This window comes from Mirounga leonina, unplaced genomic scaffold (genome assembly GCF_011800145.1).
Source record: "Mirounga leonina isolate KUSES-001 unplaced genomic scaffold, KU_Mleo_1.0 Mir_167, whole genome shotgun sequence".
NCBI lineage: Eukaryota > Metazoa > Chordata > Mammalia > Carnivora > Phocidae > Mirounga > Mirounga leonina.
In genome coordinates, this window is record NW_023270422.1 from 3,709,578 (window position 1) to 3,728,684 (window position 19,107).

Here is a 19,107-nt window from a genome sequence, read left to right on the forward strand (position 1 = left end):
CCTTTTTTTTTTTTTTGGTAACTGTAAAAGATGGTTTTGTTGTATGTTTACTGTATACCATGCTGTATGCTTAAATACTTGAAAAACATGACTTTCTTTAATATAAAAGTAATAAACATTCATTCTAGAGTAGAGTGCATAAGAACTTGGCTTAGATCTATAGGTAGACTGCTTGGGTTCAACTCCAGTTCTGCTGCCTAGCTGTGTGATTTGGGTAAATTACTCAGCTATTCTAAATCTCAGTTTCCGTATCTATCAGTTGGATTGTTGTAAGGATTAAATGAAATGATGCATTCAGGAACAAAGAACAAAATAAATATCAAGCAGTTCATGGACACTGAAATAACCACTTGGATTATTTCTCCTCTGTGGGACTGTTTCTCCCTCTGTCTCAATGGAGACTTTGTGGAATTTCATTATTCTTTGTTAAGTTTTTAAAACGTATTTTAAATTGCGGTAGAATACACATACAACTTATCATTTAAATTATCTTAAAGTGTACAATTTAGTGGCATTAAGTACATTCACAATATTGTTCAACCATAATCATTATCTAGTTCCAGAGCTTTTTTATCACCTCAAATGGAAACCCCATACTCATCACTTCTTATCCCTTGTCTTTCAGCCTCTGGCAACCACTAATCAGCTTTCTGACTTTGTGGATTTGTGTATTCTAGGAATTTCATATAAATAGAATCGTACAATATATGACCTTTTGTGTCTTGCTGCTTTTACTTAGCATAATGGTGTTAAGGTTCATCCATGTTATGGTGTGTGTCAGTACTTTATTCCTTGTTATGAATGAGTAAGATTTCACTGTATGTATATACCACATTTTGTTTTTCCAAGTATTAGTTCAGAATATTTGAATTGTTTCCACCTTTGGCTACTATGAATAGTTGCTGGTATGAACATTGATATACAAGCTTTTGTTTGAACACTGGCTTTCTATTCTTTTTGATAAACAGTTGACCCTTGAACAATGCAGAGGTTAGGGACATTGACCCCCTGCACAGCCAAAAATTTGCATACAGCTTTTGATTCCCCAAAAACCTAACTGCTAAGGAAGCCAAGTGTTGACCAGAAGCCTTTCTGAATACATAAACAGTCAGTTAATACATAGTTTATATGTTATATGTATTATTTACTGTATTCTTATAATAAAGCAAGCTAGAAAAAGTGTTATTAAGAAAATCATGTGGAGGAGAAAATACATTTACAAATACAACACAGTACTGTACTGTATTTATATTTTAAAAATCTGCATGTAAGTGTACCTTAGCAGTTCAAACCCATGTTGTTCAAGGTTAACTGTATCCTACCTAAGGTGGAATTGCTGGATCACATGGTAACTTTTTGATAAATCACCATACTGTTTTTCTCAGTGGCTGTACCATTTTACATTTCTACCAGCAATACACAAGGGTTCCAGTATATCCACGTTCTCATCAACATTCATTTTCCATTTTTGGTTTTTGTTTTTGTAGCCATCCTACTGGGTCTGAGTGGTATCTCATTCTGGTTTTGACTTGCATTTCTCTAATGACTAATGGTGTTGAGCATCTTTTTATGTGCTTTTTGGTCACTTGTATATTTTCTTTGGAAAAATGTCAGTTTTTAAATTGAGTTGTCTTTTTGTTGTGTTTAAGAGTTCTTTATAGGGCCATCTGGGTAGCTCAGTCAGTTAAGCATCTTGGTTTCAGCCCAGGTCATGATCTCAGGGTTGTGAGATGATAGAGCCCCATGTTGGGCTTGGCTCTGGGTGTGGAGCCTGCTTGGGATTCTCTCTCTCCCTCTCCCCTAACCCCCACTCTCTTTCTCTCTCAAATAAATAATCTCTTTTAAAAAGTTCTTTATATATTCTGAATAGTAGACCCTTATCAGATAATCTGATTTGCAAATATTTTCTCCCATAATGTGGGCCTTTTAACTCTCTTGAAAATGTCCCTTGATGTACAAAAACTTTTAACTTTGATGAAGTCTAATTTATCCATTTTATTGTTATTGGTTATGCTTTGGTGTCGTATCTAAAAAATCATTACCAAATCCATGAACAAGAAGGTTTATCCCTATGTTTTCAGAGTTTTATATTTTGGGCTGTTATATTTAGGTCTCTGATCCATTTTGAGTTAGTTTTTATATATATAGTATGAGTTAGGGGTGAACTTCATTTTTCTGCATGTGGATATCCAGTGTTCTTAGCATCATTTGTTGAAGAGACTGTTCTTTTCTCATTTAATGGTCTAGGCACTTTTGTCAAAAATTAATCAACCAAAGATATATGGGTTTATTTCTGAACTCTCAGTTCTATTTCATTGATTTATAGGTCTTTCCTTATATACCACATTGATTGGATTACAGTAACTTTATAGTAAGTTTTGAAATTCAATCTGTAAGTCTTCCAACTTTGTTCTTTTCAAGATTGTTTTGGCTGTTTGAGGCCCCTTGCAGCTTCATATGAATTTTAGGATCAGCTTTTCTGTTTCTTCAAAAAAAAAAAAAAATCATTGGTATTAGGGATTGCATTCAATGTCTAGATCACTTTGTGTAGTATTACCATTTTAACAGTATTAAATCTTCCAACCTATGAATATGGGATGTTTTTCCATTTATTTGGGTCTTTCAGCAATGTTTTTTAGTTTTCAGTATGTATATCTTGTACCTCCTTGGTTAAATTTATTGCTTAATCGTTTTTTAATACTTTTATAAATGGAATTGCTTTCTTAATTTCTTTTTCTGATTGTTCATTAATACAGAAATACACCTTTTTGTGTGTGTTGATCATGTATTCCACAACTTTGCTGAAATTGCTTATTAGCTCTGATAGTTTTTTGTAGATTCTTTTGGATTTTATATATGTGTAGGATTATGTCCTATGCATTTGAAAAACATTTTTAGATCTAGTTATTACCTTTACACCAGTGTTTTTCAACTTGCAGGTCACAACCTAATAGTGGATCATGAAATCAATTTAATGTGTAAGTTTTGTTTTGAGAACTTGTTGTGTATAAAACATAGATTGTTTGCATGTATTTGAGTCCTTGTATAAAATATATTTCTTCCCAGGAATTATAGTAAAAAAATGAAACTCTTAGTAGTTGCTTTTCATTATCTTGGAAATGATAATTTTTTTAAAAGATTTTATTTTTTTACTTGAGAGAGAGAGCAAGACAGAGAGCATGAGCAGGGGGCAGAGGGAGAGGGAAAAGCAGACTTCTCACTGAGCAGGGAGTGGACACGGGGCTCGATCCCAGGACCCCAAGATCATGACCTGAGCTGAAGGCAGATGCTTAACCAACTGAGCCATCCAGGTGCCCTTGTTTGTTTTGTTTCTTAAATTCCACATATGAGTGAAGTCATATAGCATTTGTCTTTCTCTGGCCGACTTACTTTGCTTAGCATAATACTCTGTAGTTCCATCCATGTCATTGCTAATGCAAGATTTCATTCTTTTTTATGGTTGAGTAATATTCCATTGTATAGCTTGTGAGATTTTTGCTTTTCATGCTTTCTGATAAATCATTTCTTAGCCTTGTTTTGGATACTGTGGAGAAAATTTCTTACTGAAACCCAAGATACTTGAGAATAATATACTTTATTAAAGATAGTAATCTATCTAGTAAATTGCATATACTTATTACAAATGAAAACAAAAGCCACATTATGAAGGATAATATCTACAAAGGTATCTTTTACTTTCCAATGGATAGAAATTATTAAAGTATAATAAAATGGATATTTTCAGTAATTGAATTAATATCAAATTTACTGAATATAGTAAAGAATTAAGGGCAAACTCACAGCTTTTTAAAGCAAATGAAGTACCTTAAAATATAATACATGGATACAAAATTATTACTTTACAAAAGTAAAATTATTCCCATGCACTAGACTCATGATAGGGTCTCTTTCCAATCTAATAAATTAAATAGTGTTTGATTTTTCTAAATTGTTGTGTATGATGCTAATTTGCATCTTTTACCCACGAACAGTTTTGGGGGTTATGGACTATGTACAGTAAAGGACATTGGGACTGGAGCTACCACCAGTGGAGTTATTCTGCCCTCTGCCTTCTTTGTTCCACTCTCCATTTACGATGCAGCATCTTCCCAATGGTCCACCTGTCATTCTGACAGGGTTTTTTTTAGATTTTATTTATTTATTTGAGAGAGAGAGAGAGAGAGTGATCGAGAGAGAGAGCACTAGCAGGGGGAGAGGGGGAGGAGCAGAGGGAGAGGGAGAAGCAGACTCCCCGCTGAGCAGGGAGCTTGACACAGGACTCAATCCTGGGACTCCAGGATCACCATCTGAGCCAAAGGCAGATGTTTAACCAACTGAGCCACCCAGGCACCCCTGTTTTTTTACTGCATTACACAATTCAGCATGTATCGGGATGAGCCTGGGCTTTAGCATCCCATAAGACTGTGTTTAATCCTTCTCCCTCGTGTCAGCTTTCTGACTGTGGACAAATCACTTGAGTCCTCTTAGCCTCAGTTTCCTTTGCTATAAAATGGAGATATTTCAGGGTTACGCTGAAGAGTAAATGCTATTATGCTGTGTATATGACGTGTCAAATACAAGTGCCTGGCATGGTAAAAAAAAAAAAATTGATAGCTATTAAAACACCTATGTTATGATTAATACTCAGTAAATGGTAGTTCCATTTCTGCTTGCAACCAAAACTTGTATAAATGTTCTGTCATTTTCAAATAGAAGCTAACGAATTCTACAAAGTTCATCTGTGCCATTGGGTGTTTGTTAGTAGAGCATGTTTTCCATATAATTGTATAGATTTTACTGATGGTTTTGTGATGCATTAGGTTTTGGATGATGGGAATTGCCTTGCTGTCTGTTATGTAAATATGAATATATGGGGTATGTCTGTTTTTAAGGTACCAAAACCCCAAAATAATAAATGAGCATTATTATTTTATTTTCCTCTTCTGTAGTTATGTGCTGCTCATCTTCCAACTGAATCAGAGGCACCAAATCATTATCAGGCAGTATGTCGGGCACTGTTTGCAGAAACAATGGAGCTACACACGTTTCTGACTAAAATTAAGAGTGCAAAGGAGGTAAGTACTACTGCTTTTATTTATTGGCATTGTGAAAGATTAACCTGAATTTTCAACACTGTCCATCATAATATTTAAAATATTTATTACCATCCTTTTGATGAGTGCTGAAAATAATTTAGGAAAGAATCAACTTAGGCAAAATTAAATCTATTTTTTTTTAATTGCAGTATAGTTGACATATATACAATATAATGATTGAACAATTCTATACCTTACTCAGTGCTCACCCATCCTCCCACCCACATCTCCTTTGGCAATCATTAGTTTGTTCTCTCTAGTTAAGAATCTGGTTTTTTGTCTCTTTTTCCTTTGTTTATCTGTTTTGTTTCTTAAATTCTACGTAAGAATGAAATTATATGGTATTTGTCTTTCTCTGACTTATTTGGCTTAGCATTATGCCCTCTAGATCCATCCATGTTGTTGCAAATGGCAAGATCTCATTCTTTTGTATGGCTGAGTAATACTCCGTTGTATATCTATACCACATCATCTTTATCCACTCATCTATCGATGGACACTTGGGCTACTTCCATAATTTGGCTATTGTAAATAATGCTCAAGTAAACATAGGGGTGCATATATCTTCTTGAATTGGTGCTTTCATATTTTTGGGGTTAATACCCAGTAGTGGAATTACTGGATCATATGGTAATTGTATTTTTAATTTTTTTTTTTTTAAGATTTTATTTATTTGACAGAGAGAGACACAGCGAGAGAGGGAACACAAGCAGGGGGAGTGGGAGAGGGAGAAGCAGGCTCTCCGCAGAGCAGGGAGCCCGATGCGGGGCTCGATCCCAGGACCCTGGGATCAAGACCTGAGCTGAAGGCAGACGCTTAATGACTGAGCCACCCAGGTGCCCCTGTATTTTTAATTTTTTGAGGAACCTCCATACTATCTTCCACTGTGGCTGCACCAGTTTGCATTCCCACTAACAGTGTAGAAGGATTTTTTCTCCACATCCTTGTCAACGCTTGTAGTTTCCTGTGTTGTTAATTTTAACCATTCCAACAGGTGTGAGGTGATACCTCATTGTGCGTTTGATTTGCATTTCCCTGATGATGAGTGATGGTGAGCATCTTTTCATGAGTCTGTTGGCCATCTGGATATCTTCTTTGGAGAAATGTCTATTCATGTCTTCTATTATGATGATGATGATGATGATGATGATGATGATGATGATGATGATGATGTTATGTTAGTCCCCATACAGTACATCATTAGTTTTTGATGTAGTGTTCCATGATTCATTATTTTCGTATAACACCCAGTGCACCATGCAATACGTGCCCTCCTTAATACCCATCACTGGGCCAACCCATCCCCATACCCCTCTCCCCTCTAAAACCCTCAGTTTGTTTCTCAGAGTCCATAGTCTCTCATGGTTCATCTCTCCCTCTGATTTCCCCCCCTTCATTTTTCCCTTCCTTCTCCTAATGTACTCCATGCTATTCCTTATGTTCCACAAATAAGTGAAACCATATGATAATTGACTTTCTCTGCTTGACTTATTTCACTTCCATCCATGTCTTCTGCCCATTTTTAATTAGATTATTTGGGTTTTCTTTTCCGTGTTGAGTTATATAAGTTGTTTTATATTTTGAATTCTAACTCTTTATTGGATATGTCATTTGCAAATATCTTCTTCCATTTGTTAGGTTGTCTTTTAGTTTTGTTGATTGTTTCCTTTGCTCTGCAGAAGCTTTTTATTTTGATATAATCCCAATTATTTTTGCTCTTGTTTCTCTTGCCTCAAGAGACATATCCACAAAAATTTTGTTATGGCTGATGTCAGTGAAATTACTGACTGTGCTCTCTTCCAGGATTTTTATGGTTTCAGGTCTCACATTTAGGTCTTTAATCCATTTTGAGTTTATTTATGTATATGGTGAAAGACATTGGTCCAGTCTCATTCTTTTGCACATAGCTGTCCAGTTTCCCCAATACCATTTGTTGAAGAGGCTGTCTTTTTCCCATTGCATATTCTTGTCTCCTTTGTCAAAGATTAATTGGCCACATAATCATGAGTTTATTTCTGGGTTTTCTATTCTGTTCTCTTCATCTATGTATTTTTATCAGTGTCCGTGCCAGTTCTGTACTGTTTTGATTACTGTAGCTTAATAGTATATCTTGATATTTGCAGTTGTATACTTCCAGTTTTGTTCTTCTTTTTCAAGATTGCTTTGGCTGTTGAAGGTCTTTTGTGGTTCCATATAAATTTTAGGATTATTTGTTCTAGTTCTGTGAAAAGTGCTGTTGGTATTTTGATAGAAATTGCTTTAAATCTATAGATTGCTTTGGGTAATATGGACATTTTAACAATATTTGTTCTTCCAGTCCATGAGCATGGAATATCTTGCTCTTTGTTTGTGTTGTCTTCAATTTCCTCATCAGTTTTCAGAGTACAGATCTTTCACCTTATTTGTTTATTCCTAGGTATTTTATTATTTTTGGTGCCATTGTAAGTGGGATTGAATTTCTTTTCTTTTGGGGGGGGGTTTGTTTTCTTAATTTCTCTTTCTGCTGTTCCATTATTAGTGTGTAGAAATACAGCAGATTTCTGTACATTGACCTTACTGAATTCATTTATCAGTTCTAGTAGTTTTAGGGTAGAATGTTTAGGGTTTTCTATGTATAGTGTCATATCATGTGCAAATAGTGAAAGTTTTTCTTCTTCCTTACCAATTTTGATGCCTTTTATTTCTTTTTCTTGTCAGATTGCTATGGCTAGGACTTCTAGGACTATGTTGAATGAAAGTGATGAGAGTGGACATGCTTGTGTTGTTCCTGATCTTAGAGGAAAAGCTCTTAGTTTTTCAGCATTGAGTATGATATTAGCTGTGGGTTTTTCATGTATGGCCTTTATTATGTTGAGTTATTTTCCCTCTTAACCTGCTTTGTTGAGGATTTTTATAAAGAATGGATATTGTGCTTTGTTAGATACTTTTTCTGCATCTATTGAAATGATCATGGTTTTTATCCAAAACTTGCTGATGTGATGTATCATGTTGATTGATTTGTGAATATTGAACCACTTTTGCTTCCCAGGAATAAATCCCACTTGATTGTGGTGAATGACTTTTTTTACTGTATTGTTGGGTTCTGTTTACTAGTATTTTGTTGAGGATTTTTGCATCTCCATTCATCAGAGATATTGGCCTGTAGTTCTCTTTTTTTGTGGTGTCTTTATCTGGTTTTGGTATCAGGATAATGTTGTCCTCATAGAATGAATTTAGAAGCTTCCCTTCTATTTTTTTGGAATAGTTTGAGAAGAATAGATATTAACTCTTCTTTACATGTTTGTTAGAATTTACCTGCGATGCTGTCTGATCCTGGGCTTTTGTTTGCTGGGAGCTTTTTGATAACTTACTCAATTTCATTGCTGGTAATTCATCTGTTCAAATTTTCTATGTCTTCCTAATTCAGTTTTGGGAGGTTGTATGTTTCTAGGAATTTATCCATTTCTTCTAGATTGTCCAATTTGTTGGCATATAATTTTTGATAATATTCTCTTATCCTTTGTATTTCTATGTTTCAATTGTTATTTCTCCTCTTTCATTTCTGATTTTGTTTAAAATTAAATTTGTTCTTAATTTTTAATCTGTTGTTTAAATGAAAGTGTGTGAATCCATTTTATAAAACAGATTTTTGTAAAGCTTCCTTACAAATGAGAAATAAAATGCTACTGAATTAGTTCAGTCAGTTTCCCATATGACTTGCTTTTCACCATCTTTCTGCCACTCTTTCCATTTTAAAAGATACAGTATCTTTTTCAGGAATGAATAGGGACTCAGGAACGAGGCTACACATTTGATAATTTAACTATTTTATAGTGGATTTGGATAAATATTTAATGGAGGTGATTGGAATTAATATTCATATAGTTGACAATCTCATTTTAGCTACTTTCTTTCATTATTATTCATCATTGTCTGTGAGTTAAACTGTTATGTGTAGAGTCCAAAGAGAATCACTCTAATTTATTTACAAGTTGAATCACCATATTGTACATCACACAGATGGTTGTGAAGATTAATGAGATCTATATACAGCAGCACAGCATCTGTCACACAGTAAGAGTTCAGTACATGATAGGTGGTGGGTATAATTTCTTTTATGACTAAAGTACAGAGTTTATCTGAAGTACTAGTTTAAAACTTCTGATGACACAGCTTGGGGAGGGATACAGTGCGATGGGTAAGAATGGAAGGAAAATATTAACCCATATTAGCCTAATAAGACTAATTATCTCTGGTAGTAAGTGACAGATGTGTCATCCAGATCACCCTTGATAAATCACCTTAAATAAATCCATTTTATATGTATGAATAAGAGCTATAAGCATTTCTTTTCTGTCCTAGCCTGGATACTGCTCATAGTCTGTCTTTTTGTCATAGGCCAATGAAAAACTATGCTTATTTTTTTTTTAGGATTTTATAGAGTTAGACCAAGAGAAAAAGTCTTCAAAGGGTGGAAAAGGGTGAACTATGTGTTATTTGAAGAATAATTACAGGGGCGCCTGGGTGGCTCAGTCGTTAAACGTCTGCCTTCGACTCAGGTCATGATCCCGGGGTCCTGGGATCGAGCCCTGCATCAGGCTCCCTGCTCTGCAGGAAGCCTGCTTCTCCCTCTTCTACTCCCCCTGCTTGTGTTCCCTCTCTCACTGTGTCTCTCTCTGTCAAATAAATAAATAAAATCTTAAAAAAAAAAAGAATAATTATAAATACATCATGGACTAGCTTGTCCTCTTGGACAGAACCAGAGGATGTAAGATCCGATTAAATGCTTCAGAGTAAACATCCAAAAGTACATCCTCAGTTAAGGTTTAGTAGATAGTAGAAAAGATTACTTTTTAAGCTTGTAATTGTCTTCCCCAGCTTGTTAAGTTTGAGATTGCTTTCTCCAGAGAAACAAGTGTTATTTTTAGGATATAAATACAGTCCTGTGGGGTTAATAGAGTAAATTAAATGCACCGCTGAAGTCCTTTCAACACACACATTCTCAGGAACCATTTCTGAGCTTAAAGAATTGTATTAATAAGTATTTTTTTCCTACTCTATTCCAGTAAGCTAAAAAAAAATTTTGTTTTGCTCTTGATTAGAACTTTGTCAAACATGTTCCAAGAAAGAAATTTAAACGTTTTCAAAGTTTATTTAAATAAAAATCTCACAAGCAGAGTAAAACAGCAGTGGCTGGTGGCTGTGTGGCAGTGCCCACAGAGACTGGCCAGGCGCTGACTGAGGCTGGGGCCCCTGAGGCGGTTCCAGCCCCATCTCATCACGTCATCCTCTGGCACCACCCCAGATTTAGCTCTTTGTAGATACTGGTTCTGTCCTGTTTTCTCATCTACTCTGTTTCCTTACTTTCCATTTTTCTCTCTGGAAACTGCTCCATTTTTAGAGAGGACTCCTCGGTGCCCTCGGGCTCTTCTCAGAATGCTCATTTCCCTGAGGATAGTGCTGTCTGCTGCTTCTCTCTCTTTCTCTCTCTCTCTCTCTCTCTCAGCTGCTTTCTCTGGTTTTTTTGTGATGGAATCTCTGCCTAGTGAAGATGCTGTGAATTTTGTTGAAATGACAACAAAGGATTTAGTATATTACATAAACTTAGTTGATAAAGCAGCGGTGGGGTTTGAGAGGACTGACTCCAATTTGGAAAGAAATTCTACTGTGGGTAAAATTATATCAAACAGCATCACATACTACAGAGAAAATGTGAAAGGAAGAATCACCTGATGCAGCAAACTCCTGTGTTGTCTTATTTTAAGAAATTGCCACAGCCGCCCAACCTTCCGCAGCCACCATCCTGATCAGTCAGCAGCCATCAACATTGAGGGAAAGACCCAACAAAAAGGTTCTGACTTGCTGAAAGTTCAGATGATGTCTAGCATTTTTAGCAATAAACTATTTTTTAATTAAGGTATATCCATTGTTTTTCTAGATATAATGCGATTGCACACTTAATAGACTAGAGTTATAGTATAAACATAACTTTTGTATGTACTGGGAAAACAAAAATATTCATGTGACTCACATTATGATATTTGCTTTATTGTGGTGGCCTGGAAGCAAACCCACGATATCTCTGAGATATGCTTATACATTTTAAGACTCAGACAGCATTTCTTCTGTACCTGTGAGTTGGTATATATCAAGTGGAATTTTCAAAGTGATAACCTCTTACTTAACAAGTTGATTATCTGATCATCCGTGATGTTTCACACTGCCTTGTATCTGTATGTGTGTGTGTGTGTATAAAATTAGGGTAAAATCTTAGTATCAAGACATTTGAGCTCAGTTGCTGATAATGTTCCTGATTTCATAGACTAAAAGTACTTCATGTTAAATTTCTTATATACTCAGTTGGCAGTTTATTAAAATAAAAGTAAAATCCATAACCTATTCCCAAGTGTTACAGTTGTTCTATGATGTAGTAATTATGTTTATTAGACCTGGCTTACTTTACAAAGCACAGGGCCTTGTAGTTTATTATCTGTTTATTTAGAAAGCAAATTCATTTTCATTCTAATCTTTCATGATGTGATGATTTCCTTCTTAAACAACGAATGAGATCCATTAAGGTTATTCTGTGAATGATAAAGAAGTTTTGGATAGGCCTGATGTTACTGTGTCTCAAAGGCAATTTGATATCCTTGAAAGTAAGTACATATTATGTGTCTCATAAGCAATTTGATATCCTTGTACGTAATTATAGATGGAGGGACTGGCTAAGCAATCCATTTAGTGCATCAGGTTGTATGAAAGAAGAGACAGCCTGTGTCCTACCGCCAGTAACCTGCCAGTGCCCAAACCGTACCAGCAAATGTGGCTAGTGAGCGTGGGTGCTGGAGAATGGAGAATTTAGTTTGGCAGTTTCAAATGTAAGCCTTTTATTGGAAAAAAGGAAGTTTTATTAATGATAGTGCCCTTTACTCCACTGCTGTCTAGGTAGTGTTTGATCATCCATCCCTGTGTTATTATTATTAAATGAAATTATTTATCTGTTCCTCAAACTATAATCCCTACTGCTTTCCTGTATTATATTCCTATAGCTATAAAGTGACCTCTGTTGCTCCTCCATTTAATCCTCATGAGTAATCCTGTGACCCTTACTTTGCAGCTTGGCAAACTGAGGCTTAGAGAGATTAGGGGCTAACACAGAAGTAAACTCTCAGCACTTCTGACGCCAGCGTTTCCGTCTTCATCCTGGTGAAGGTGCTCTAATGTGTTACTGCTGTTTTCCTGCAAGAACAGTCACATACAGTAGATTGTATTGGAACAAAGTTTAAGAGAGTTCCGGAAGGAAAATGCAGATGTATACTTAGGCTTCTGAACAAGATTGGAAAGAAGTTTGTGGGAGCCAGAGAGAATAAAATTTGGAGCTGGGGGAGAAGAGGGTTCCTGAGAGAACATGTGTGTGTGTGTGTGTCTTGTCTTTCTGTCTGTCTGTCTCACACATGCACACAAATAGGAAAAGCATGGGAGGAGGGGAAGGTATCATGTTAAGTTTAGGTATGAATAATATGAAGATGTGAGATGGGAAGAGGCAGGAGCATCATAGAAATGTCAAAGACTGAAACAAAATAATTTTAAGATTAGTAGAAGTCATTTGATTTTATTCCAAAATGTTCCTAGCATGCTCTAACCATCATTGCCTCTTTGTTGAGAGTGTGTAGTGTGCTTGACCCTGCACCCCAATTCTACAGCAAATACACTGTTTCACAGTAGAGGTATAACTATATTTACTGTAGTAGAAAAAGAAAAACTTGATGTATCAGAGAAGTATACTGTGTAAAAAGAATCTTTCTTTTGATAGAAGAATCCTTCTTACAAGCAAATAACTCTCTTTAAAATTTATAATATTTATAAACAGTAGTAATTTTTTAAAAGCCCTTTTATGGTTGGTGAACCATTTTCTTTCACTCATTATTCATGTGACTTCTTACATCACATAGCCTTTGCTAGATTTCTGTCCACTTATCTTTAGAAAGGGAGGAGAGGGCATTTAGATATGCTAAGGCTCCTCCAGTCATAAACTTCTCTGCAGAAAGTACAGTTCTTGGGACTAAATCTTTGTTTTATTCATTCTCATTTTTGTAACAGTTTTGTTGTATAGGCAAAATGTATACTTTTTAAATATATGCTCAGTAAAATTTGCTATGAAGTTGTTATATACTATTTTGTAATATATTTTATACTATTTTACATCATATTTTAAACTTGAGGTGGATTCTATAGGAAAGCAATTCAGTGTTGTAGATTTTAGAGGAAAGCTCAATGTTGTCAATATTGAGCTATAACACGTTCAGTATCCACTAAAAATTCTGTATTTTAAAATCTAACAGTAGAAAAAAATCCCAGTAAAGAAGAAATTCCTAATACAATATTAGTCATATTATTTATAAACAATAAAAATAATTGAGATTTGTGAAACATTATATGTTCATGTTATTGCAGTAAGAACTCTATATTAGAAGGCATGTAAAATAGACTTTAAAGTCATAATTTGTGGGGGCACCTGGGTGGCTCAGTTGGTTAAGTGTCCGACTATTGATTTTGGCTCAGGTCATGATCTCAGAGTGGTGAGATTGAGCCCCGCTGGGCGTGGAGCCTGCCTAAGATTCTCTTTCTCCCTCCCTCTGCCCCTCCCCCCCACTTGCATGTGCATGCACTCTCTCTCTTTCTCTCTAAAAAAAATAATAAAGGGTGCCTGGGTGGCTCAGTTGGTTAAGCGACTGCCTTCGGCTCGGGTCATGATCCCAGGGTCCTGGGATCGAGTCCCACATCGGGCTCCCTGCTCTGCGGGAAGCCTGCTTCTCCCTCTCCTACTCCCCCTGCTTGTGTTCCCTCTCTCGCTGTGTCTCTCTCTGTCAAATAAATAAATAAAATCTTTAAAAATAATAATAATAAATAAAAAAAATAATAAAGTCATAATTTCTGTTTTTTAGGAGATCGTGTACTCAAAGTGATGAAAATTTTCTCTCCCCTTGCACTTTCTTGTGTCATATACATAAACAACCCGAGAACTAAAGTAGAATATTCCAAACATTTTGATCTTTATGGGATAAGATATCTAGATAGTTAAGCCATCTTGGATTTCTTCAGAGGCAGCCTCTTACAGGTGTCACTTCTGATTATCCGATTATAATGATCTTTGATCTCTTCTCAAGTGTGGTGCTTAATTCGTTTCTTATTGACATCTTAAACTCCTCTTATAAATTCTGTCTTCACTCACCATTCTGATTATGGTTTTTTATTTGCATCCTTCAGGCCTAAGCTGAAAGGGCATATCCTCAAGTCTCCCCTTAATGCCCTTATATATTTATCACACTCAACCGTTTTCTTTAAAATCAGTTATCCTGTTTATTTCCTTCCTCACAGCTATCACCGTTTTCTTATTCATTGGTGTCTGCCAACTAGAAAATTATCTCACCAAGGGCAGAGACCTTTATTCTCTGATTCGCTGCTATATCCCAGTATAATAGGGCATCTGTAAATATTTGATCAGTGTTGAATGAGTTAGAGAATCTGTAGTTCAGCTACTGTTGATCTTCTTTCATACCACCTATTTTGAATCTTGGTCCCGTGACACTCTTGAATTGTCTCCAGAATGCAGAGCCTCCTCCATGTTCTCACTGCTTTGTGCCTTCCTCATGCAATGGCCTGGCATCTCTTGCTTGGGCCATGGCAGAGCCTCCTGATGTTATTTCCCTTTTCATGTACAGTCTACCCACCACTATTATGCCCCTGTGTAGAGATCTTGCTGGCTACTTGGTACTTGTAGGTGAAAGTTTAGACCCTTGACATGACATAGGGGACCATTCACAATCAGGCCCCAGTTTTACTCTCCAGGCTCTTCATTCACTGTTCACATATGCAACCTCTCCTCCAGTCCCTGAGCACCCAGGGGCTCTTTATCTACCTGAATTGCCCCTTTCCCCTCTTCTCTCACTTAAAAAATGCTTTCTTATTCTTACAACCTAACTCAAATATCTACTACTCTGATACTGTTTTTCTGATTTAATTTCTTATTCTCTGTATTCATTTATAGAGTGGTCTGCTTTTGCTACTATCACTTATCATAGTACATTGTAATTACTGTTATAATAAATTATAATGAATTAGCTGCTTATGGTGCTGGAAAGAACTGGGATAAGTGCTACTTTTTAATGTTTTAGAAATAATGATGAACTACAAAAATGGATCTTGAGATAGGAGGTGAGGAGGATATGAAAGATGTGTCTATAAACCTCAACATGGGAGAGGCAGTGAGGGAACTGGGTGGTTTGGTGAAAGTTTGAGAGAACATAACAGCCATACTTAGCTGTCACAAATGCTCGTGAGTGAAGAAGCACTCAATTTCAGAACTAGAATCAGTTGGCAAAGTTCATTCAGTTATACAACAGATATTTAATGTGTCTCCTGTGTGATAGGTACCACTGTAGTTAATAATAGCTAATATTTATTCCATACTTACTCTGTGTTAGATTCTGTTCTAAGATTTATATGTACATTAATTCATGGAGTTCTCATAATGAGCCATGCATTAAGTGCCATTATTGCTTCCATTTTTATTGGGGACACAATAATGAACAAGATAAAAATGGTTTCTGACCTTACAGTAGTTACACTCAAGCAGGAATGACAGTATAGGAGCAGCCATTCCAGCAGCGTGATGAGGGCCACAGTGAGTGAACGCAGGGCCCTGTGGAAGCATCTGAGAAGAGCGCCTAACCTAGGGAAGGAAACATTTTGTTTCCTCTGCCAATACAAATAGCTACAACTGTTTTAAATTAGCATTATGCCTAAACTGATGAATCACTAAATTCTACTCCTGAAACTAATATATGTTAACTAAATTGAATTTAAATAAAGAATTTAAAGAAAATTGGGGCACCTGGGTGGCTCAGTTGGTTACACCTCTGCCATTGGCTCAGGTCATGATCCCAGGGTCCTGGGATCAAGGCCTGCATCTGGCTCCCTGCCCCTGCTCATGCTCTCTCTCTCATTCACTCACTCTCTCAAATAAATAAATAAAATCTTTTTAAAAAAAAGAATTAAAAAAAATAAAATAAAATTAGCATTATGCCTAGACATCCAAGTCCAAGAAGCACAGAGAGTTCTAAACAAGATGAACTCAAAGAGGTCCACACCACAGCACATAGTAATTAAAACGTCAAAGGTTAAAGAGAAAATCTTAGGGGCACCTGGGTGGCTCTATCGTTAAGCGTCTGCCTTCGGCTCGGGTCATGATCCCAGGGTCCTCGGGCTCCCTGCTCGGTGGGAAGCCTGCTTCTCCCTCTCCTGCTCCCCCTGCTTCTTTTCCCTCTCTCACTGTGTCTCTCTCTGTGAAATAAATAAATAAAATCTTAGAAAAAAAAAAAAAAGAATCTTAAAAGCAGCAAGAGAGAAACAAAAAGTTACATACAAGGGAAAACCTATAAAGCTATCAGCTGATTTTTCAGCAGAAACTGCAGGCCAGAAGAGAGTCCTCCACAACCAAGAATACTGCCAGGTTATCATTCAGATTTGAAGGAGAGAGAAAGAGTTTCCCAGACAAACAAAAGATAAAGAAGTTCATCACCACCAAACAAGCCCTACAAGAAATGTTAAAGGAACTTCTTCAAGTGTAAAGGAAATGGCCGTAATTAGACATGAGAAAATTATTAATAAAAAGATGTAAAATATGATAACATGGAGAAGGGAGTAAAAAGGGAAGAGAAAGGGGAAAAAGATACTCTTTTTCTTTTTGTTTTTCAAGAATGTGCTTGAACATAACTGACCACCAAATTAATATAGACTGCTATTTCCTTAGGTTGGTATGTATGAACTTCATGGTAACACACCCAAAACCTATGGTAGATACACAAAAAATAAAGAGAGAGAAAGCCAAATGTAACACTATAGAAACTCATCAGTCACAAAGAGCGCAAAAGAGAAGAAGAAAGGAACAAGAAGAACTACAAAAACAACCAGAAAACGATTGAAAAATGGCAATAAGTACATACATATCAATAATTAAGTGTAAATGGCCTAATGCTCCAATCAAAAGACATAGAGAGGCAGAATAGATTTAAAAAAAAAAAAACAAGACCTATCTAAATCCTGCCTACAAGAGACTTACCTCATACCTAAAGACATGTACAGACTGAAAGTGAAGGGATGGAAAAACACCCACTGTGCAAACGGAAGTGAAAAAAAGCCAGGGTAGCCTACGACCCAGCAATTGCCCTACTGGGTATTTACCCCAAAGATACAAATGTAGTGATCTGAAGAGGTACGTGCATCCCAATGTTTGTAACAGCAGTGTCCACAATAGCCAAACTATGGAGAGAGCCTCGATGTCCATCAACAGATGAATGGATAAAGAAGATGTGGTATATATATACAATGGAATATTATGCAGCCATCAAAAAATGAAATACTGCCTTTTGCAACGACGTGGATGGAACTAGAGGGTATTATGCTAAGCGAAATAAGTCAATCAGAGAAAGACAAGTATCATATGATCTCATTGATACGAGGAATTTGAGAAACAAGACAGAGAATCATAGGGGAAGGGAGGGAAAAATGAAACAAGATGAAACCGGAGAGGGAGACAAACCATAAGAGACTCTTAATCTCAGGAAACAAACTGAGGGTTGTTGGAGTGGAGGGGGGTGGGAGGGATGGGATGGCTGGGTGATAGCTATATGTGACTTTGTTTTAAACCTTGTCATTCAAATTCTTCTAAATGGTTAAATCTTACCCTAAATTTAATAAAAATCCTGTGATGAGAGGATGATCTCTAGATGCCTAGATTGAAGCCAATTTATCTTTAGCTGCTAATATTTGACCAGATATTGGAATTATGGGGTAAGAAGATGAATTGGAAATAAGCATGGCTCATTATAAATCTTCACAATGTTATATGAGTGTTTTTACACTACATAATCAACAACTACTACTGTGACACTTCATTAAGTGTCCTATTATTAGTCCTATATAAGAAATCAGAATTTCATGATGAAATCTTTGAGCTCAGTTTATCTTAGATAAGACTATTACCAAATATTGTACTTAAAGTGGAATATTATGCGCGTGCGCACGCACACACACACATATATATAAAGTATCTTGTTGCTAGGAAAAAAACAATGTTTTTGGAATTGACTGCACTGTTATTAGATATATTTTTATCTTTCTAAAAAAGTCAAATAACCACATTTTATTACCTGCAATTGGTTGAAAAAAATCAAATGTAAGTATTTCCCGCCCACCATCTCTTATCAGCCAATAATCAGATCCACCTGTGTCATACCATTGCCAATGACCACATTCAGTTAAACTAAGGCATCTGCATGTGACATGACTTCCGAATATACTCTGCTGGACTACATTCACAAAGATAAAGCCACAAGATCTCTGCCTCATTCACATATTGAAGTGTATTTTCATCAGCTTTCTCATATTCTCTGCCTTTCATTCTCCTCATGCCTGCTCACAACACTTCCAATAATGAAACTGTACCATTTAAGTTAGCTGGAAATTCCACCCTAAAGCTAAAAAGGACTTATGTTCTTCCAAGTGGTGAACATACCCTGTTTTGAAAGAAAGGGTTACCACCAGATGTCTGTTTGTAAGGTTGCCATTTGTTCATTTTAATGAGATTATCCATCATTAACTTTTCAGGGCCCTTGTCAATGTCAATCTTTTCAATTGATTTATTATTTTGTAAGTGTTAATAAATGTGCAAAGCACTCACCTCATCAGAAATAATTAAATTACCCTCTCTGCCCTGGGTATCTTTGCTCTTATCACTGCTCTCCCTGCTTAAAATGTTGCAGAAGAATCTTTACTTGTCCTGTAAATTCTTCAATTTAATTAACTTTATTTTAACAGAAAAAATTCAAATGGTTCAAACACTCCAGGAGTACTGTTTCTCCAAAAATGGTAAATTATACCCTTCTGCTTCCGCCTCCTAGCCACACAGTCTCTGTCCCACAGACAATAAATACTGAATTTCTTCTTTGTCCTTATGGAGATATTTTATCCA

General features: G+C 36.1%; 1 protein-coding gene across 2 annotated transcripts in view; it reads left to right on the top strand.

Annotated features, from left to right (window-relative positions):
- The window catches only part of SPIRE1 (spire type actin nucleation factor 1), a 204,719-nt gene that overhangs the window by 97,208 nt on the left and 88,404 nt on the right, over window positions 1-19,107 (top strand). For both annotated transcript variants that reach the window (XM_035013854.1, XM_035013855.1), the window contains exon 4: window positions 4,950-5,075. In XM_035013854.1, the coding sequence (XP_034869745.1) occupies window positions 4,950-5,075 (126 nt within the window). The remainder of the gene's footprint in view (window positions 1-4,949; window positions 5,076-19,107) is intronic.